At 40.1% G+C, this 22,639-nt stretch overlaps 1 protein-coding gene across 1 annotated transcript in view; it reads right to left on the bottom strand.

The window, feature by feature from the left end:
* ABCB11 (ATP binding cassette subfamily B member 11) overlaps positions 1–22,639 on the bottom strand; it is a 101,017-nt gene that overhangs the window by 3,737 nt on the left and 74,641 nt on the right. The window contains exons 20-26 of the mRNA XM_061436027.1: positions 16,359–16,463; positions 16,110–16,271; positions 12,714–12,917; positions 10,737–10,978; positions 6,871–7,027; positions 5,567–5,764; positions 1,469–1,675 (exon numbers count right to left, since the gene is read on the bottom strand). Coding sequence (XP_061292011.1) covers positions 1,469–1,675; positions 5,567–5,764; positions 6,871–7,027; positions 10,737–10,978; positions 12,714–12,917; positions 16,110–16,271; positions 16,359–16,463 — 1,275 coding nt within the window. The remainder of the gene's footprint in view (positions 1–1,468; positions 1,676–5,566; positions 5,765–6,870; positions 7,028–10,736; positions 10,979–12,713; positions 12,918–16,109; positions 16,272–16,358; positions 16,464–22,639) is intronic.

Here is a 22,639-nt window from a genome sequence, read left to right as displayed (position 1 = left end):
TTCCAAGACAGAATCGTCCTAGAATGTCAGGACCTTTGGGAGATCTTCTCGTCCATTCCCTTGTTGAGCTGGCATTGTTCTGGAATGCAAGCCTTGCTTTGAATTTTACTCTTGCTGTATACTAGCTCTGTGATCATAAACAAATTATTTAAATTTCTGTGAGCTGCAAACTCACCTGAAAATGCAGATATTAATAACCTATTCACATATTTGTCACTTTTATGAAATTATGGAACAGCATCCCTCGCTGAATGCTTGTGTAAAAAAAGTTACATTCACAGAATATTTCCTGTGTATCAGGTATGGTGCTAACTACTCTAGCCAGATTATTATTTAATGTTCACAGAAATCATTTTCTCCCTATTACCTATTTTTCAGTTTCTTTTTTGAAAATTTTTCAGTTTCCATGTTTTCATTTTTTTTTTGTGATCAAACACCAAGAAAGACCATTGGTGGATGGAAAAATTTAGGGTCAATGTTACACTGCATTCAGACTTGGCTCTGGAAAGTAAGACTTACTCCAAACCAAGTGCAACTTACTCTACATGTATAATAGTTGCTGCCAAGAAATGGAATGACAATGACAGTAACAACAGAAGCAACTTTCTTTGTGTGGCTATTTTGTATACTCTTTCATTCTAAGTTACCTTTTACCTTTTTGTAGATGACTGAGTCTCAGAAAAGAAAAGTAGTTATCCCACAGTTACAGAAGTAACTTTACACTAGAAAGTGACCTCACTTGGATTCAAATCAACGTCTGCTCCAAATCTCAGGATTTTTTTTTTTTTTTTTCAATTATGCTAAGCTGATACACAGGGCTTTCCTAGTGGTTCAGACTATAAAGAATCTGCCTGCAATGCAGGAGATCTGGGTTCAATCCCTGGGTCAGAAAGATCCCTTGGAGAAGGGAACAGCCACCCACTCCAGTATTCTTGCCCGAAGAATTCCATGAACAGAGCCTGGAAGTCTACAGTCCATGGAGTCGCAAAGAGCTGGACACAAACAAGTGACTAAGCACACACATGCAAGCTGATGCTCAATGTGGTATTACTTTTTGTACAACGAGTTCTATAACATACCTTGCGTTGGATAATATAATACTGTTCAAAACTAATGATCAGGGACTTTCCTGGCAATTCAGTGGTTAAGACTTCACTTTCCAATAAAGGGATTGTGGGTTCGGTCAAGGTCAAAAAACCAGAACACAAACAACAGAAGCAATATTGTAACAAATTCAATAAAGACTTTAAAAATGGTCCACATCAAAAAAAATTGCATAAAGCCCTAAAGATTATGTTGATGGAGGACATTTATTTTGCTTAAAAGGCTGAGACAATCCCAGGGCACTGGGGAATAAGTTGCATTGCCTTTGACTTTCTCCTTGAGCCACAGTCATAATGACTTTCTGGTTGTTCTACCTGTCTCCCTCCCTGTCTCCCATCAGGAATGACTCTGACTGTGTACCTACCTCTGGGAGGGACATGACAAAGTCATGCAGCTGAGCCTGCTTCGCAGCTTCTATAACCTTTTCCATAGGGATTTCTTTGGTGTTGTCTCCATACTTGATGTTGTCCATTATGCTACAGGCAAACAACACTGGTTCCTGGGAAACGATTCCAATGTTTGAGCGGAGGAACTGGATGTTTACATTTTTGCTGTCATGCCCATCTATCATCTGCCAACAGAGGTGACAACCAGGGCACTGAATTTTAGAATTTCAGCAGTGAGGAAAGTTCATATCCTAGAGTTAGTGTTATGCAAGATGCGTGCTTTGCTTAAGAGACAACAAGCTCAGGATTCTTGGAAATAAATTATGCTGCCTTTGACCTCTGGAGATGGTGTCTGCCAGAAGCGGTGTCAAAGCTGTGATCAGACATGGTTTTGTTTGTTTGTTTCCCAAACTCTAGCTCTACAGGTGGTATCAAACAAGAAAGGCACTCAAGACATTATCTAGTTTAAAAAACAAAAACTTCCCTTATCATCCTCTCCAAGTACACATAATTGCTCAACTTTGAGACTCCATGTGTTATGAAATGGGGTTTCCTATGTAAAGCTACTGGACAATATAAGAATCAAACCCATTGATTTCAATGATACTAACCTCTGAATGATTGAAGATAATGAATCCCAATAAGAAAGGTGTATATTTATTCACTTGGTCAACCAACAGACATATACAGAATAACCTGCCACAAAGGCACCATGCTAGGCAGTCTTTGGTATGCTATAGAAAAAAAAAATTCTATTTTCTAGGAACTCATGATCTATTTTTCTGATTGCATAGCATCATGGACTCAATGGACATGAACTTGGGCAAACTCCAGGAGATAATGAGGGGCAGGGGGGCCTGGTGAGCTGCAGTTCATGTGGTTGCAAAGAGTAGGACACAACTTAGTGACTGAACAACAACAACAACAACACGATTTATTTAGGCAGTTGAGTACAGGAATTCAAATATCTACCATTTGAGCTCTTTCACTCAAAAGACCTAGAACAGTAAAAGGACAGTATGTCTAACATACTACTATAAAGTATTTGGCCCCATGATTTCAGAAAAAGACTATGTTAAGTGGTATGGATAGACTACATTTTAGATAATTTTTTGACAGCATAAAACACAAACACTACTAGAAAAACTATATGGCATTCCTCAACAATTAGCCCTTGCTCCTCTTCCTTCATGCATTTTCCATAGTACTTATACACTGCTGCTGCTGCTGCTAAGTCGCTTCAGTCGTGTCCGACTCTGTGCGACCCCATAGACAGCAGCCCACCAGGCTCCCCGTCCCTGGGATTCTCCAGGCAAGAACACTGGAGTGGGTTGCCATTTCCTCCTCCAATGCATGAAAGTGAAAAGTGAAAGTGAAGTTGTTCAGTCGTGTCCGACTCTTCTCGACCCCACAGACTGCAGCCCACCAGGCTCCTCCGTCCATGGGATTTTCCAGGCAAGAGTACTGGAGTGGGTTGCCATTGCCTTCTCTGACTTATACACTGCAAAGCACTAATACTTAATTAAGTACTGGAACTGTTTGCTAATTGTTGTCTATGTGCAAGTATTGTAAGCTCCCAGAAGACAGAAGACATGCTTCATGCTCCTTAGAATTTCCCACAGGAACTAATCTGGGCACATCACAGGCACCCAATTAAACACTAAAAACATTGAATGCCTGCATTTGTTAGCTTCCTTAAGAGCAAAGAGGATTTTTAAAAATTCATTAAAGGTGGTATTTTTCTAAATGAAAAATGTCTGTAATAACATTTTACAATGATATAATAAAATACATTGTGTTTATGAAATGCAAGGAAACATATTGATTTTTTCCATAGGCATTGCTTTTTGCCTGTGACCAGAACATTCACTGAGTACATTCAGAGAAATATGCTTAATATGCATGTTAATGTTAAAGAAGTTGAACATGAAGAATTCGAATTCCTGTATGTCATGTAGTTAGTTCACAGTCTACACAGGTGATAGTCATGAAAGATCTGACGTTTGGTTAAACTGGATCCTCTCCTTTGCAGAGATCAGACCCCCCAGTGCCATGTACTTCTAGAGCCATCAATCACCAAATAATTTCAAACAAATAAAATCCCTATACCTAAAATTAATAAGTGATTATAATCTTCAGATAATCAACTCTTACTCCTTATTTTCATAATTTCCTGGATTTTACCACTATCGGTTTGCTTGTTTCCCTGTTTTGCTTTATGCAAAGGAGACTTTAGTTACCTCTTTCAAATTTCCCTCAGCATTTCTCCTCATCATGTTATCTATCCTCAATTGCAATGACAATTACGTTATTCAGGGATATCAGAAAGTCCTTTTTCAAAATATGTGGATTCAATCAGACCCACACCTCTGAATCATTTCTTAGAAAAATGCTTACAGATGCACTCCAACAAAATAAGAGGGGAAACTAAAGAAAGAGGAAAATACATGAATTGGGAAATAATGGACCGAATCCAAAAGCTACTGCAGGAAACTCATAGACTGACAATTGCTTAACAGATATAGGATGCAATTAGTCTAGGCTGTGGCAGAAATAAAAGAAAGAAGCAGGCTCCTCAGAATAAGTATCGATATAGAACATGGGAAGAACCTAAAGATTTTATAAAGGCAGAGAATACAAGAAAAAAAGAAAGTCTTTCAGAAAAGCAAGAAAGGAAACTGTGATGCTAATGTACCTCACTCCTTAACTATGAGATGAACAATATTTCCATAGCCATAATAAAAGTTAATAGATTTTCAACTTTTAGAATCAGCCTAGAGAAAAAGCATGGAAGACAGTAAATAATATAAACAAAATGCAAGCATTTTATATTCTTGATAAAGTAAAAGTGTAGCTATTAGGGATTGAGAGGCAAAAAAAAAAAAAAAAAGGGAGGGGGAGGAAAAAGTGAAAATAGAGGTAGAATTGCTAATCTCATCTTAGAAAATGAGGATTCAAGAGATGTTATCTGCAGGTGATGGAAAAGAAACAGAGCTGTATTGATTAAATTTCCAAAAAGAGAAGCTTTTAAAAGTAATATAACCATATTGGGAGGAGGTGGGTCAAAGGAGGGGAGAGGAGGAGGGGAATCTAAATTTCCATCTCTTGCGAATAAATCAACAGAGGGTCTAAATTTGTTAAGTAATGAAATAGTAACATGAGCATATTACTTAGGGACACTGAGGTAATTGTTGGGAGATCTAAAAACATCAAGTGATTAAAAATAGTTGCCTTTGAACAGAAAAAGGGGGGTGGGGTAGAAATGGTGGAATAAAAGGTTGATTTTGTTTTGTTTTGCTTTAACAAATATTTCTTATTTTACTTTGTACTCCTCTGCATATATTATTTGGAAAGATAGAAAGGAAAAAGAAAAGAGAAATAAATTCTGTGGAAAATAAGCAACAAAGCAAGCCACCAATTTTTCAAATATCTTTACCAAAGATGTAAGGCACATGACTTACATTATTATTTAGACTTTAGCTTCTTGAACCAGGATTGTCTCCGATTTTTCATATTAAATTCCCTTTCTGGGGAGGGAGGAGGGAGGAGGGTTCAGGATGGGGAACACATGTATACCTGTGGCGGATTCATTTTAATATTTGGCAAAACTAATACAATTATGTAAAGTTTAAAAATAAAATCAATCAATGCAAAAAAATAAATAAATAAAAAAAAGAAAAAGAAAAAAAAGAAAAATTCCCTTTCTTACTCATTTATCATTGTGTTTCTCATCGCCCCCACTTTTTCTGTTCCCACTCATTAGTCTCCTGATTAGTCTGCACTTTCTGCCCCATTTACAGGTAAGTGAATGCTTCTATTAAGTACACTCATCTCCAGCTTTGCAGTTTTCTTTGCCTATCTGATCAGGAGACCATCTGGAACTGGGAAGAATGAATCTAACATTAGAAATTGTGAGGTAGAATCCGGTCAAGCAGCAAATGACTGGACCTAGAGAATAGAGCTCAAGGCAAGCGCTGCAGAATGAGAATGGTAAGGCACAACCTTGAAGACCCCCTTTAAGAAGTTGGAGATCCTCTGCAGAAAGCTGAATTCTCAAAGGCATTTGCATTGCTTACCACCTTCCCTTGGTCAGGATCATAGAAACGTTCCAACAGCTGAATGCTGGTGCTTTTACCACATCCACTGCTCCCAACAAATGCCAGGGTTTTCCCTGGACCAACAGACACTGAAAGACCATTCAGAACTTGTACATCAGGGCGGGAAGGATATGTAAATTTACAGTCAACAAAGTCAATCTGTCCCCGGAAGTTGTCCTGTGGATGGAGAGATTAGAATTATATATTCTCCTACTAGAATCTAGACTGTTGAGAATGCACCTGAGTTTTAAATCCTTGCTTAAGATACCTTCAACACCAAGCTGCCAAAATGTAAAGTATAAAGACAGCAACTTAATGAAACAGCATTCTATTCCCTATTTTAACAGATGTAGAATAAACGGAGGGTGGGGCATTGAGTTTAAAGATATTTGATTCCTGTTATAACCTAAGGGGACTTCTTTTCAGTCATTCTGCATGGAAGAGAAGAAATGATTATATCACAGAAGCCAGTAACTATGCAAACTCCTACAGTTCTGTTCCCCCAAAGATTTAAAATAATAACTTTACACTTGAAATGACCTCCACAGAAAGTTACTTGAACCCTGAATTGCAAAGGTGAAAACCTTCAGTTGTACTATCTGACATGTGAACTCTAGAAATGGATAGACATTTAATAAACCACACAGAGACTTGCCTTTTACTGAGCTGGAGGAGAAATGGGGCATTTGACCAATTTCAAGATTTCTGAATTTAGTTAACTTTACTGGAGTTTAGGTTGTTTTCCTCTCTTGAACATACTGGGATATTAAAAATCAAGCAAGGAAGATTTAAAAAGACACCTGTAGGGACTATCAATTAGAAAAAGTGATATTTCATTGAGATCAAATTGATTTTCTGAGAGTCCACATGAAGGCATGTGGAACTAAGATAAACATGAAATAAGTCAGTATTACTGGACAGGAGAAACTGGTTTTTCTACATTCCATAGCAGAACATCAGTAAAATCACGGTGATTGAGCAAGTCTCAAAGACTTATAGCTTCATTCATTCTGGAACTAAGTGTGTTTTATAGTAACTGTGTATTATAAAACAAGTATTCACTGAATAGAATTGCCTTATTCAAATGCCAGCTCCATGAATAATTTTAATGCTAATGTACATCATTCTTTTACATTGATAAATCTACTATCTGCTCATTCTGAGTGCCTATGAATGCACCCATATACTGCAGAATTTCAAAACTAAGTGGTCTTAAATAACCAGCCCCAATGGCTGTCCAGCAGACACACCCTGCACTTCTTACCCCCACCTCCAATACCTACCCATCTTTCACCTGCACTGCTGTACACATTGATTGCGGGTCGTCGGTCCAGCAGTTGGAAAAAGCGTGCAGCTGAGATTTTGGCTTTGGCATAACTTGGTGTGTAAGAGGAGGCTCTCCCAAGAGCTGTCGCACTCAGTACAACTGAAGAGATCACCCTGCAATCAGACAGACACCCAGCTAGAAAGGGGGCAGTGTGGTTGGTGTGGTGGCCTAAGAGGCCAGAGTTTGGGGGGTCTAGCCTTGGCAATGGCACCCCACTCCAGTACTCCTGCCTGGAAAATCCCATGGACGGAGGGCCTGGTGGGCTGTAGTCCATGGGGTTGCTAAGAGTCGGACAGGACTGAGCGACTTCACTTTGACTTTTCACTTTCATGCATTGGAGAGGGAAATGACAACCCACTCCAGTGTTCTTGCCTGGAGAATCCCAAGGACAGGGGAGCCTTATGGGCTGCCGTCTATGGGGTTGCACGGAGTCAGACATGACTGAAGCGACTTAGCAGCAGCAGCCTCAGCCTTGGAAAGGACCGAACAGCCTTGAACAGGTCTCTTTAGACTTATCTGGGAATGGGAAGATGGGGAGATGAATGGTGTTTAAGTTGTGTTCTAACAAGAAAGCGTGAGGGGAGGATTGCACAAGGGGCTTCAAATCTCCAAACCCAGCTTCAAGTAGAGCGGCCTTTAAAAAAAGTTGTTTGAGAAAAAGACTTCTTGGGGGAAAAAAGAGAGTAGTTGAAAGATCACCAGATTGCCTTGGACTTTTTTATTGGGGGTGGTGAAAAAGTTCATTGGAACATTTTCAAAGTTGTTATGGAAAAACTCAAATGAACCTTTTGGTCAGTCCAATCCAATGTTAACATTCTATGAATCTATACATCAGTGTGTGAAAGACAATGATTGGTGATATAAGCATCAATTCTGTACCAAGCAGGCATGTAATTCATGCTTCAGAGAAGCATGAGGAAGACGTGATTGCCTGAATCCTTCTACTCGTCCCAGCTTATGCACATTGTGTGTGCTTGTGCTCAGCTGCTTAGTCGCTCAGTTGTGTCCGACTCTTTGTATGTTTTACTGCTCAGTTTATAAGCAGAAACAGTTTTAGGGCAGACCTGCAAACCCAAACATCTCCAGGATCCCAGTCCAAAGCTTAAAGCAATGACAAGCACCTGGAATAAAACAGGAAGTGATAGGAGGTCATCTTTCAGTTTTTAAAGAGAAGCCAGAAATTGGGAGTTTTCTATAGTCTCTGATTTTTACATGTTGGCAAATAATTCTTCAAAAATCTTATCTAAACTAAATAAGTCAACAGTTTGTGATTTCCAATTTAGGGTTAGTAGCTCTAAATGTCGGAAAAGGCAATGGCACCCCACTCCAGTACTCGTGCCTGGAAAATCCCATGGACGGAGGAGCCTGGAAGGCTGCAGTCTATGGGGTCGCTGAGGGTTGGACACGACTGAGCGACTTCACTTTCACTTTTCACTTTCATGCATTGGAGAAGGAAATGGCAACCCACTCCAGTGTTCTTGCCTGGAGAATCCCAGGGATGGGGGAGCCTGGTAGGCTGCCGTCTATGGGGTCGCACAGAGTCGGACACGACTGAAGCGACTTAGCAGCAGCTCTAAATATGCAAAAATTTAGAAAAGAGAACTTTCTGGTGGGTGGAGGGTGTAGTGGGGCAGGAGAAAAATTTTCTTTTATTTCTAGGAGAAGATAGAAGGCAGGAAGACAGAACTGGTTCATGACTTGAGAACAGACTGTTAATAGGGCTGATTTTCCTAATGTCCTCCAGGGTTTTCTCAGACCATCTCCCCCCTCATCCTTCCAAGGTCCCCCACCCCATCACACCACACTCATATACATGTACACCCAGTTCCTTTGTACCCTGACACCCTCAGGCTCTGGAAATGTGAGAAACTGGACTCAAAGCTAATCTTAGAAGAGCAGACTCCAGCTATAAGAAAGGAACATGATTCCCCTGACTGGGTCTTTGCTATCTCCACCTAGGAAGAGTCAGCTGGAGACTTCCCTTCTTAGCGAGAAGTAGAGTTCAAATAAAGTAGATCTATGAACCATCTTATTTTAGGCTTCTAGGTTTTCTCAGCATTAACCAGTATGGTAGACTGTGAAAAGGCTTAATTAATCTTATTACTCTATACACATCCCTTTGCAATACGACTTTTTACTCCTCTGATATTGGGACTTCTAGTAAGAAATATATATTTGGTTTTCTGTCATTTTCTGGCTTGGAGCTCCTGAACCTGTGGAATTCTCCAAATTTTGAGAGGATCAATGTGTCTTTTGTTATGTTAAGAAACCGGCTTTTCTAAAAACTCTGGATAACCTAAGGATGGGCTTCCCAGGTGGCACAGGGGAAAAGAATCCACCTGCCAATGCAGGAGATGAAAAAGATGTGGGCAAGAGATTCAGGTTTGATCCCAGGGTCGGGAAAATCCCCTGGAGTAGGAAATGGCAATACATTCCAGTATTCTTCCAGGAAAATTCCATGGACAGAGGCATGTGACAGGATACAGCCCATGGGGTCCCAAAGAGTCAGACACGACTGAGCGACCTAAGGATGGGGGCACGTCACACACACGTGTTGCACAGCACACACACTCAACTTAAGGATGGGGCCCGGTTGCCAGGAGAGTCAACCGTGTGATTAAGATGGAACTTCAGTCCCTTCTCAGACCTCAGGGAAGGGAAGAGGCTGGATATTGACTTTGATTGATGGTCAATGATTTAATTAATCAGGTCTAACAAGATGAAGCCTCCATAAAAACCCCAAAGACAGAGTTCATAGAGCCTCTGGTTTGGAGAAGACGTGGAGATTTGGGGAGAGTGGCATTCCTGGAGAGGTATGAAAGCGCCAAGCCCTTCCCACACAGCACACCCACTGGGTCTCTTCCAGCTGGCTGTTTCTGAGCTCTGCTGTGTGTGCTCAGTCATGTCGGACTCTTTGTGGCCCTGTGAACTGTAGCCTGCCAGGCTCCTCTGTCCATGGAATTTTCCAGGCAAAAGTACTGGAGTTGTGTGCCAATTCCTACTCCAGGGGATCTTCCCACCTGGGTATTGAACCCACATCTCTTGCATCTTCCTGCATTGGCAGGCAGATTCCTTATAACTACGCCGCCTGGGAGGCCCAGTGAACTGGTAATCTAGGAAGTAAAATGTTCCTCTGAGTTCTATGAAACACTCTAGCATATAAATCAAAGCTGAAGAGGATGTCATGGGAACCTTGGGTCTCTAGCTGGTTGGTGAGAAGCACAGGTGATGACCTAGACTCGCCTTCGTAGGGAGGATTGAGGGAGAGGCGGTCCTGTAGGACCGAGTCCTTAACCTGTGAGAGGATCCAGTGCTACCTCCAGGTAAACAGTGTCAGTATGAACTGAACTGTGGGACATCCACCCAGTGTCAGTGCTGTGTGACAGCAGTGTGGGCAGGAAGGAGAAACATTTATCAGACCCTCTCATCAAAAGATGGGTTACATTCCTCTTTCCTTTGAATCTGGGCTTTGTCATATAGAACGCTCTTTGGCTAAAGAGATATTAGAAAATGTGATGCAGGCAGAGACGTGGCAAGCACGTGCACATTGGGGCTGGCAATCCTCTGTCTTCCAAGAGCACAAAGCGAAGAAAATAGGCTGCTAACAGCCCACATGGACACAAGGCCACTCAGAAGCCTAACTGAATCAGTCCAGAACTATCTACCACCCTGAAAACCCACAGAATCTTTAAGAAATAATAAATCTCAGCTGTTTAAGACACCAAGTTTGGGATGGTTTAAATGGCAGCCACTAACAAATCAGACCAGACTATTCCTCCCTCGAATGTTGATCTTTTATGATTTTAGCCAGATATTCCTCACCTGAACACATAGCTGAAATGGAGCCCTTCATTGGGAATTAAGTAACCTCCATATCTGTAGGAAGCAGAATTAGCAACAAACACGATGCACTGGGAAAAACCAAAGCAGAGTCCGTAAATATTCGCTTTTCGGAGGGCTGTCTTGTATGGCTTCTCCAGTTCTGCCTCAAATGCTTCTATAAACTGCCTCTCCTTTCCAATCCCAGCCACAGTACGGATATTACTGAGGGCTTCATTTGTAATCTGAAGAAGGAAAAAGAGCTTTAGAAATAAAAGAGCAGAGGTAACTACTTTCATGACATCTTCACTGGTTACATGGATTAGATCCAGTGCAAATGGCAGAAGGCGATATACATCACATCTTCTGGGAACAAAAAGAAGTTGCTGGAAATCAACTTGACTAGACCCTGAGACATCCTATCAGTTCAAGTTCTACTCACTATTAACAAGGGTCTGTCTAGTTAAGGCTATGGCTTTTCCAGTAGTCATGTATGGATGTGAGAGTTGGATTATAAAGAAAGCTGAGCGTCGAAGAATTGATGCTTTTGAACTGTGCTTTTGGAGAAGACTCTTGAGAGTCCCTTGGACTGCAAGGAGATCCAACCAGTCCATCCTAAAGCAGATCAGTCTTGGGTGTTCATTGGAAGGACTGATGTTGAAGCTGAAACTCCAATACTTTGGCCACCTGATGCGAAGTGCTGACTCATCTGAAAAGACCCTGATGCTGGGAAAGATTGAGGGCAGGAGAAGAAGGGGACGACAGACGATGAGATAGTTGGATGGCATCACCGACTCAATGGACATGGGTTTGGGTGGACTCCGGGAGTTGGTGATGGACAGGGAGGCTTGGCGTCCTATGGTTCATGGGGTCGCAAAGAGTCGGACACGACAGAGTGACTGAACTGAACTGAACTGAACATGGCTTCATTGCCTCTAATTGTTGAGGAAGAGAGGAGAGGGAGAAAAATGGTACAGAAGGCTCTCTTTATGAATTCATTTGAAATGTCCAAAATGGTTTCTTTAGATGTGTCTGAAACAGAAGATTGTTTCCATAATATAAATTTAAAATATTAGATTCTATTTCTTAAAAATTATTCTGACAACATATTACGTAAGAAAAATTAAGTATAAAGCTTAGTTTTTAGTCTATACTATGAATTTGTATTTGTTTCAATCCCTACTCTAGGGTAAATAATTACTATTTCTGAATTAGGGTCCTATCCTAAAAAAGGTAGGCAAGTGGGTTATTTTCTACCATTGGCATACAAAATTCTTCTGGCTTCTGCCTACTTGGGCTATGTTAACTTTTCCTCTTCAAAGAGACAAACCTTAGTTGATAGTAAATTTATTAAAAGGGGAGGGTGTATATATGTGTGTGTGGATGATTTCTTGTCCCTGATAAATGTCTATGCCATCATCTCTTCACTTATCTCTGATAACCAGATTTAATTAGAACAGTCTTAAAAGTGCATAGCTGCAGCCTAAGTGTATTCAGGATCTAAGCTGTATGTATTTCATGGCTCTCTTGGGAAAGATACTTGCCACAAGTCTAGCAGACACTGAAGTGTGAAAGTTAAAAGTGTGTGCCAAAAAGATGGTAATTCCTTTCTATGCTGGTAGTATGACCAGGAGAAACCATTAAGCTTAAAAAAAAAAAAAAAAAAAAAAGAAGAAGAACAGACAATAAAGGTAACTATCCACTCCTGCAAAGGAGGATACTATGCCAAATTGGGATGTGGGAAAAGCTAACTGTCTGGGAGTAAACTGAACATGTAACCTCTGTGTTTGCCCCACTATTTCTCCACATCTGCTCAATCTCATAGCATCAGAGGCATATATGAAAAAGGCTAATGGGAAGTTTCTAATCATGAGTGATTGCAGGCTAACAGCTTCCTTAGGCCTATTTGCGCTACTCCTTCTTAACAGTTTGATAGCCACTCAGCCATAAGCAGCCTGAACAGTGAATGTGGGAGATTACCTGTCCCGCTACTTCCAGAGACTCCTTGTCATGAGTGGCAAATCCCATCAACATTCTGGTCTGTATGGCTCCCGATAAAGCCAAGAAAGGGAAGAAGCACACTATAACCAGGCTTAGCTTCCAGCTAAACAAGAAGGCAATGATCATAGCCACAGCGATGTTAGTGAAGGCATTGACCATCATCCCGATCTGAGAGCCAGTAGCCTGCAAACCAAAAGCAATCAAACAATCTCAGATATGCAGTGTCTGATTAAACATTATGAGAAGGTTGTTTTCTAACAAAAAGATAGATTGTTTAAATTATTATGATAAAATTGTAATATATAATATATATAAAACATAATGTTTATCATTTTAGCCATTCCTAAAAGTATAAACCAGTGGTATTAAATACCTTCACAATGTCATGTAACCATCACCATATCTATTCCCAAAGTTTTTTCATCATCCCTAACAAAAACTCTATACCCAATCAATATTAACACCCCTTCCTCCCTCTCTCCAGCTCCTGTTAATCTCTATTCTATTTTCTGTCTCTGTGACTTTGTCAGTTCTAGGCACCACATACAAGTGAAACCATACATTTATCCCTCTATGTCTAGCTGATTTTACAAAGCATAATATTTTCAAGGTTCATCCATGTTAGAGCAGGTATCAGAACTTTATTTATTTTAAAGCTGAACAATATTCCTTAGTGAGTATATACCATATTTTGTTTATTCATTGCTGTTGATAAACACTTGAGTAGCTTTCAGCTTTGACCATAATGAATAATGGTGACATGAGCATGGGTGTACAAGGATTTGTTTGTGTCCCTGCTTTCAATTCTTTCGGGTATATATACTTAGGAATGAAATCACTGATCATAGAGTAGTAGTTCTATGTTTAAAAAAGGGAGAATCTTCTACATAATGAGACCCCCGTAGAGCATTTGAACACTGGATTAATAAAAGTATTACATCTTATTCACAGCTTCTTGGGAGCTCATCTATTGACTAATCTCATTTCATGGGTATCAGAGCTAGAGCAGTCTGTGAGAGATTAATTCTAGTGATAATGAATAACCTATAAAACTCCTTGAAGATGGAAGGTTGTAAAAATAGTAGAAATGAGCTTATGGCTTATTTATTTAGTCTAAGGTCAAGAATAAGGTGAACTAGATACTAGAAAAGTCAGATGATAAGAGTAAAATTGGTATAAACTCTTTAAGCAGCAAGATAATGCATATTAAAACCTTTCAAAATGATTATACATTTTGATCCAATGATTATATTTTAAGAACTAAAAAAATAATCAAGAATATGCCAAGCCTGATGTAAAATGATATACATTACTTACAAGGAGGAGACCTAAATGGGAAATTCTTTAAGAAATTGTGGTATATAAAAATAATGAATTATGTAGTTATTAAAAATTTATCATAGAAGAATATATAAGGGCAAAAATATGCTCACATCAGGTTGCTTGACAGAAAAAAAGAAAGATTACAAAATAATATGCAGAGTGTAACCCAAAGACTGTGAGAAACACATTTCCACAGAAAAAACCTGTGTAAACACGTGTTAGTCACTCAGTCATGTCCAACTGTTTGCAATCCCATGGCCTGTAGCCTGTCAGTCTCCTCTGTCCGTGGAATTTTCCAAGCAAGGATACTGCAGTGGGTAGCCATTCCCTTCTCCAGGGAATCTTTCTGACCCAGGAATCAAACCTGGGTCTCCTGCATTCCAGGCAGATTCTTTATCGTCTGAGCCACTAGGGAAGCCCCAGAGAAAAAGCCTAGAATGATCAACATGAAAAAATTTACAGGGACTTTCCTCTCAGTAAAAGGATTCTATGCTCCTTTGAAAATCTCCATGTCATTGTCCATATTGTTGGTTGAACTGGTAGGAGTTGAGATATACATACAGTAAGGCATCGGCAATCCAGCAAGTTTTTTCTTCCAGGAAGAGCCTCACAGACAATCCATGACTTTTTCCCTCTTTGCCTTTTTATAATGGAAAGCGAGTAGAGGTGTTGGGAGGCAAGCTCTCATCACTTTAATCCAAATGCTTGATTTTATAAAGGTGTAGACTCACCTTTACATGTGGGTAAGTCTCCTGAACAAGGCAACAGGTTCTGGGGTTAAGAAACCACAGCTTAGTCTCCATTATTCAGATACACAGGCTTTGGAATGTGTCAAGATTATAGATAGCGATCATTTCCATCTTTCCCTTGATTTCCTGGGCTGCTCAGAACAACTTCTCTTTTCCTAAAACTAATTTATAACCCTGAGCACGTGTGGAAGAGGCTTTTATCCATACGCCCTCTTGGGGGCGCTATTAAGTCCCATGGAATCGGAGCCTCTGGGCCTAAAAATAATCTGAGAAAGGAGACCTGGAAAAGTTCTCAATTACTAAACTTGCAGGAAATCCGAAACCCTGACAGATTTTGATTCATGCTGTAACACTGATTCTCGGCACTGCCGAGGAGATGGTTTGTTCTCACTGCTGTTTGTCAGCTTTGGAAACTAGAGAAAATGTGGCTCTGGGGTACCCTAGTCCCACGAGTTCCCATTTCATAGGAAATACCTACGTAATTCTAAAAGAACCTCTTGATGAAAGTGAAAGAGGAGGGAAAAAGCTGGCTTAAAACTCAACATTCAAAAAACTAAAATCATGGCATCCAGTCCCATCACTTCTTGGCAAATAGATAGGGAAATGTTGGAAACAGTGACAGACTTTATTTTCTTGGGCTCCAAAATCACTGTAGATGGTGACTACAGCCATGAAATTAAAAGATGCTTGCTCCTTGGAAGAAAAGCTATGACAAATCTTGACAGTGTATTAAAAAAACAGAGACATTACTTTGCCAGCAAAGGTTCGTATAGTCAAAGCTATGGTTTTTCCAGTAGTCATATATGGATGTGAGAGTTGGACTATATAGAAGGCTGAGCACTGAAGAATTGATGCTTTTGAGCTGTGGTGTTGGAGAAGACTCTTCAGAGTCCCTTGGACTGCAAGGAGATCAAACCAGTCAATCCTAAGGGGAATCAGTCCTGAATATTCACTGGAAGGACTGATGCTAAAGCTGAAACTCCAGTGCTTCGGCCATCTGATGCAAACAGCTGACTCATTTGAAAAGACCCTGATGCTGGGAAAGATTGAAGGTGGGAGGAGAAGGGGACCACAGAGGACGAGTTGGTTGAATGGCATTACCAACTCAATAGACATGAGTTTGAGCAAGCTCTGGGAGATGGTGAAGGAAAGGGAAGCCTGGTGTGCTGCTGTCCATGGGGTCACAGAGTTCAGACATGACTGAGTGACTGAACAGCAACAACAACGTATGTAATTATCAGAATACGCAAAGGAAAGAAAGTCTACTCCAGTTGCTACATCCCTGGTTTCCCCCATGGCTTACCCCTTGAACTTGGGAAGCATCTGTAGCAAGCCTTGTTGTCAGGGCTCCGGGGCTATTTCTGAGGTCATCGAACCAGCCGATGTCTTGCCCTAACATTGCTCTGAAACCCAATTTACGTAGCCTTTTTGTCAGAAGTTCCCCGGATTTGGCAAAAGCGTATCCCTAAAACATAAAGGAATGTTTAGTGATATTTTAACTTGAAATGGCAGAAAATAGCTAAATTGCTTACTGAAAAACAAAATTCCTTACCTGCAAAAACTGAGTGCAAAGAGAGAGACAGCCTATTGCTACAAAGAGCAGGCACACACCATGGATCTGTGATCTTTGTTCTTCTTTATCAGGAATCGAAAAAGTCTTTGCAAGACAGTAAGCAAGGAGGTCACTTTATTATTACAAACAACAGCAAAAGAAATAAATTCAAATATGTTTAAAAGAAATTTCTCTTAGGCATTGGGTTAAAAACAACTTCACTATAAACATACTAGTATTAAACCAAAGTTAACTATGAATATGTGTACTTTATCTGTGGAGAAGGAAGGCTGGTGAATGCAAACCAATAGTTGTGATTTAAAGAATTTTTACCTTGCTTCTTTGCCTGCTGTAGGCAATTTTATTGACTTTTCTTTGATACAGATGAAAAATATGATGAATGCTTCAAATTCTTTACATAATAAGGTAAGGGAAAAAGAAAAGAAGAAAGGAAAGAAGTGGGGAAGTTACTTGAGAATCTAAGAATATTATTCTCACCTAGTATTAGTTTTATAGTATTTATATATATACAAATAATAGCATCATTAAAAAAGCAATTGGCATACACCACACCAAAGCAACTAGCTATCAAGGCATTGACTGGGATTGGCCTAGGACAGAAAAGCTTTCATACATCAGAGGCTGAAATTGCTGCCTCTAAATCAACCGAAGTTGAAAACATCCCCCTCAAAAAAAACTATGGAAATTATGAGTGGGTTTTTTCCAGTCTATAATAAGTGGCAAACTATATTCATAAGTATATTCTGAACTTAGAGGCACATGTTCAAGTAACTGACAACAGCCCAAGCTGTTGCAATAAGAAAATGTGAAGAACAGCTGCATACTCTTAATAACATCGCCTTACAGTAGGTTTTAGGTACAACAAAACCTTCCTAATTCAGACTATGTGAGGGAGCTGTGAGAGTTCAGAAAGACTATTCATTAGAGAACTGCACAATAAATCTTTATTGATTGCTCTGCATTAATTTGAATAACTAGAACAATGCCAGCAAGCAGTTGCTCAAAGGAAACCATTTATTCAATAAATATTGGAGTGACTGCTGTATGCCAAATAAATCTCCTGAAAGCAATGTTTACTTCTCCATTAACAAGCCCTTTTTTGTAAAGCAGAAGTAACCCATTGAAATCATCACAAATTTCAATTTGGGAGGAGGTGTTCTAAATTAATGAGATGTATTGTTTCCAGGACAGAGTTTCTGGGGCCTTTATAGCTCTTAGTAATAAAAGATACATTTATTCTTAATGAATGAAGTGGGTTCAGAAGATGCCACAGTCATTCATCCCAGCATGGAATAACTCTTGTAAGTTTATTTTACAGTTTATAAATAAAAGAACTTATATTTCAGTTTGGTTTTAGAAAACACTATACAAATCCCCCCAAACCCCAAACTGTGATGCCATAATTCTCATTCCTCCCTATGGTTCTCTAGTATAATCATGGACTATAGCACTACAGATTAACCAGTTTAACTTTTATTTTACAGATGGGAAACTAAAGCCCACAAGCTCAAGTCCTCTGTCCAGGTTTGTTTAGCTGATGGTTATTGCTCTGTTCTGTTCTGTTCTGTTGCTCAGTCGTGTTTGACTCTTTGCAACCGCATGGACTGCAGCACGCCAGGCTTCCCTGTACATCACCAACTCCCGGAGCTCATTCAAACTCATGTCAATTGAGTTGGTGATGCCATCCAACCATCTCATCCTCTGTCGTCCCCTTCTCCTCCCACCTTCAATCTTTCCCAGCATCAGGGTCTTTTCAAATGAGTCAGCTGTTTGCATCAGGTGGCCAAAGTATTGGAATTTTAGCTTCGGCATCAGTCCTTCCAATGAATATTTAGGACTGATCTCCTTTAGGATGGACTGGCTGGATCTCCTTGCAGTCCAAGAGACCCTCAAGAGTCTTCTCCAGCATCATAGTTCAAAAGCATCAATTCTTCAGCGCTCAGGCTTCTTTATAGTCCAACTCTCACATCCATACATGACCACTGGAAAAACCATAGCTTTGACTAGATGAACCTTTGTTGGCAAAGTAATGTCTCTGCTTTTTAATATGCTATCTAGGTTGGTCATAACTTCCAAGGAACAAGTGTTTTTTAATTTCATGGCTGCAGTCACCATCTGCAGTGATTTTGGAGCCTCCAAAAATAGTTTCTCACTGTTTCCATTGTTTCCCCATCTGTTTGCCATGAAGTGATGGGACCAGATGCCATGCTTTTAGATTTTTGAATGTTGAGTTTTAAGCCAGCTTTTCACTCTCCTCTTTCACTTTCATCAAGAGGCTCTTTAGTTCTTCTTCGCTTTTGCCATAAGGGTGGTGTCATCTGCATATCCGAGGTTATTGATACTTCTTGCAATCTTGATTCCAGCTTGTGCTTCTTCCAGTCCAGCATTTCACATGATGTACTCTGCACGTTAAGTTAAGTAAGCAGGGTGACAACACACAGCCTTGACGTACTCCTTTCCCAATTTGGAACCAGTCCATTGTTCCATATCTGGTTCTAACTGTTGCTTCTTGACCTGCATACAGATTTCTCAGGAGGCAGGTCAGGTGGTCTGGTATTCCCATTTCTTGAAGAATTTCCCACAATTTGTTGTGATCCACACCGTCAAAGGCTTTGGCATAGTCAACAAAGCAGAAATAGATGTTTTTCTGGAACTCTCTTGCTTTTCCAATGATCCAACAGATGTTGGCAATTTGATGTCTGGTTTCTCTACCTTTTCTAAATCCAGCTTGACCATCTGGAAGTTCACGGTCCACATACTGTTGTAGCCTGGCTTGGAGAATTTTGAGCATTACTTTGCTAGCGTGTGAGATGAGTGCCATTATGTGATAGTTTGAACATTCTTTGGCATTGCCTTTCTTTGGTATTGGAATGAAAACTGACCTTTTCCAGCCCGGTTGCCACTGAGTTTTCCAAATTTGCTGCCATATTGAGCACAGCACTTTCACAGCATCATCTTTTATGATTTGAAATAGCTCAACTAGAATTTCATCACCTCCACTAGCTTTGTTCGTAGTGATGATTCCTAAGACCCACTTGACTTCAAATTCTAGTATGTCTGACTCTTGGTGAGTAATCACACCATCGTGGTTATCTTGGTCATGAAGCTCTTTTTTGTATAGCTCTTCTGTGTATTCTTGCCATCTCTACTTAATCTCTTCTGCTTCTGTTAGGTCCATACCATTTCTGTCCTTTATTTTGCCCATCTTTACATGAAATAGTCCCTTGGTATCTCTAATTTTCTTGAAGAGATCTCTAGTCTTTCCCAAACTATTGTTTTCCTCTATTTCTTTGCATTGATCACTGAGGAAGACTTTCTTATCTCTCCTTACTATTCTTTGGAACTCTGCATTCAGATGCTTATATCTTTCTTTTTCTCCTTTGCTTTTCACTTCTCTTCTTTTCTCAGCTATTTGTAAGGTCTCCTCAGATAACCATTTTGTCTTTTTGCATTTCCTTATCTTGGGGATAGTCTTGATCACCACCTCCTATACAATGTTACGAACGTCCATCCATAATTCTTCAAGGCACTCTGAAGGAAATGCCTGTTTTCCAGATTCCAGTGCAATGTTTTTTTTTTTTTTTTCTGGGCACAACTCTGTTGGTTCTGGGTAATATCCATCTTCTCAGTATTAAAAAAAAAAAAAAAGAATATTTGGCTAACACTAAATTCAAGATTGGGCATCATCTATCTGTAATATTTACCCCTAAACTCTACTGGATGAGTCCTTTGTACATTCTTACTGAAATGCACCCCAAAGGGCTGCCCATCCATAGGTTTCTCTGTTTTTAGAGCAGCTATAGTTTGCGCACACATCTATACCATCTTGTAAAGGTGAGTTTAGGGAGAAAATGAAATTTCATTAGATTCTTGCTATTTACTAGATACAAATGTATTACTTAATCTACTTTAATTTAAATGAGGATTTCCTTAAAATTGGGATTCTTAAAACAACCCAGTAAGGTAGATTTTCTTGTCCCATATTACAGATAAAGAAACTAAGACTCATCAAGAAGAAGCCACTTGCCTAAACACACACAAACAGTGCAGAGCAGAGAAGGCAGCAAATCCAAGGCTGGCTGATTCCAACATTCATGCTTTTCCGCAGCATGGGTGTGTGCTGCGTGCTAAGTCGCTTCAGTCGTGTCTGACCCTTTGTGACCCTATGGAGCCTGCCAGGCTCCTCTGTCCATGGGATTCTCTTGGCAAGAATACTGGAGTGGGTTGCCATGCCCTCCTCCAGGGGTTCTTCCCAACCCAGGGATCAAACCCACATCTCTTACATCTCCTACATTGGCAGGGAGATTCTTTACCATTAGTGCCATCTGGGAATCCCTTGCATGCTACATCCAAGCTACTGTTCCAAGTCAAACAGAGCCAGTGAAAGTGAACCAGAGAAAGTAAGCCTTACGTGTACATTGAGGCTTCACTAGATTAGCAACCAGGCTCCTAATGCCCACTTTTTTTTTGCTGTGTCCTTGTTACAAACTATGGTCTCAATACCAAATGTGAATATCGTGCCCTTTAGATATGTCAGAATGACAATAGCACAATTAAAACCAGACTATTATCTGACTCATGATTATACCCTATGAGATGAAACCATCATGAACCCACTGATGAATCTGTGATAATTATGCTAAGAGACAAAAACAACCGTGTTTATCAAAGAAGAAAAATAATAAAGCTTTATTCTCTTAGCAAACTTAACCCTGTGGGAACATCAAAGATGAACAGATTTGGGATTTCATCCTGCTACTCTGATCCTTTGGTCCTTAGGTGAAAACCCCAATTGCTTAGGCTAGGATTTTCTGGTTGTGACCAGAAGAGTCACAGAGAATATTCTCACCATCAGTAACCAAGTGGGTGCTGTTGGAGGGCAGGTGTTATAGTTTGAACTCTATTGGTCTTTCTGTATAACTTGTGACTGCTGGGACAATTTTCTGGTCAGGATCTCTGCCAGAGAGACCATAAAAGTCAAAGGAAAATAGAGGGGAAAACTGAAACTTGGGACTCTTACACATCCTTTAGGTTAGGCTTCAGAAAAGCAGGGTATAGGGCTGGTCCCACCACCTTCTGTGACCCTGTGTCACCTTAAACAAGTTCATAAGTTCTCCAAGATTCTAGGTTTTCCTCCTTGTTGATCTCATAGGATTCGTGTATGTGTGTGTGAATTTCAACTGAGAAAATATGTCAACATTTCGAGAACTGACTTCGCAATGATAAGATTTTATTGGACTCAGCTCTGCAGTCACATTGCCTGGATTTGAATCCCAGATCCATCACTTACTCCTCTAAGTTCTTTAGTTTGCTCCTTTGTCAAATAGGAACAATAAGAATACCTACCACAGCTGGTTATTAGGAAAGTTTAGTGAACTATTATATATAAAGTTCTTGCTGCTGCTAAGTCACTTCAGTTGTGTCCGACTCTGTGCAACCCCATAGACGGCAGCCCACCAGGCTCCTCCGTCCCTGGGATTCTCCAGGCAAGAATTCTGGAGTGGGTTGCCATTTCCTTCTCCAACGCATGAAAGTGAAAAGTGAAAGGGAAGTCACTCAGTCGTGTCTGACCCTTAGCGACCCCATGGACTGCAGCCTTCCAGGCTCCTCCATCCATGGGATTTTCCAGGCAAGAGTACTGGAGTGGGGTGCCATTGCCTTCTCCTATAAAGTTCTTAGATAGTGCCTAATTAATGTTTGTACTTATTATTATCATCAATATTATTATTTTTATAGCAATAATATAAGATGGAGAATATAAAAACTCCTAGGAGATGAAAAACTGAAATAAGTGTATTCTTTGTACATGCCTTATTTTACTTATCTCTTCCTTTTCCTGTTTTCTCCCCCAACTGCCCGTTTCAATGGTGCAATGAGCAGAAGAGCAGAGTATTATACAACATGCATGAAGACTTGCTATTACAAATCAAACTTTGTACCTCAGCTGATCAGCAAGATCGAAATGGCCCCCAAATCCTTTTATATCATTCAAAGAACTTGCTTTGCATTCTTATTTGGTTTGCATATGGGTAAACTGCCCTCTTTTGACACTAAGTTTGCAGCCATAGTCTTTTTCTTTCTTTTTTTTTTTTAACAGACACAATGACTGTCAGAGTGTGCTGCCAGCCCAAATGAGAGTCTCAGCTTTGTCTTCTCACCTCCTGTTTGATGGAGACTTGAGACATTTTTAATTCTTTAGAGATGAGAGGAGGGGAAAAAGAACTAAAAGAACAACAACAAAAAAAAACTTAAAAAAAAGT

Source organism: Bos javanicus, chromosome 2, assembly GCF_032452875.1.
Source record: "Bos javanicus breed banteng chromosome 2, ARS-OSU_banteng_1.0, whole genome shotgun sequence".
Lineage (NCBI taxonomy): Eukaryota > Metazoa > Chordata > Mammalia > Artiodactyla > Bovidae > Bos > Bos javanicus.
The sequence above is the reverse complement of the archived record's forward strand: the minus strand, read 5'-3'. Positions and strand labels throughout refer to the sequence as shown.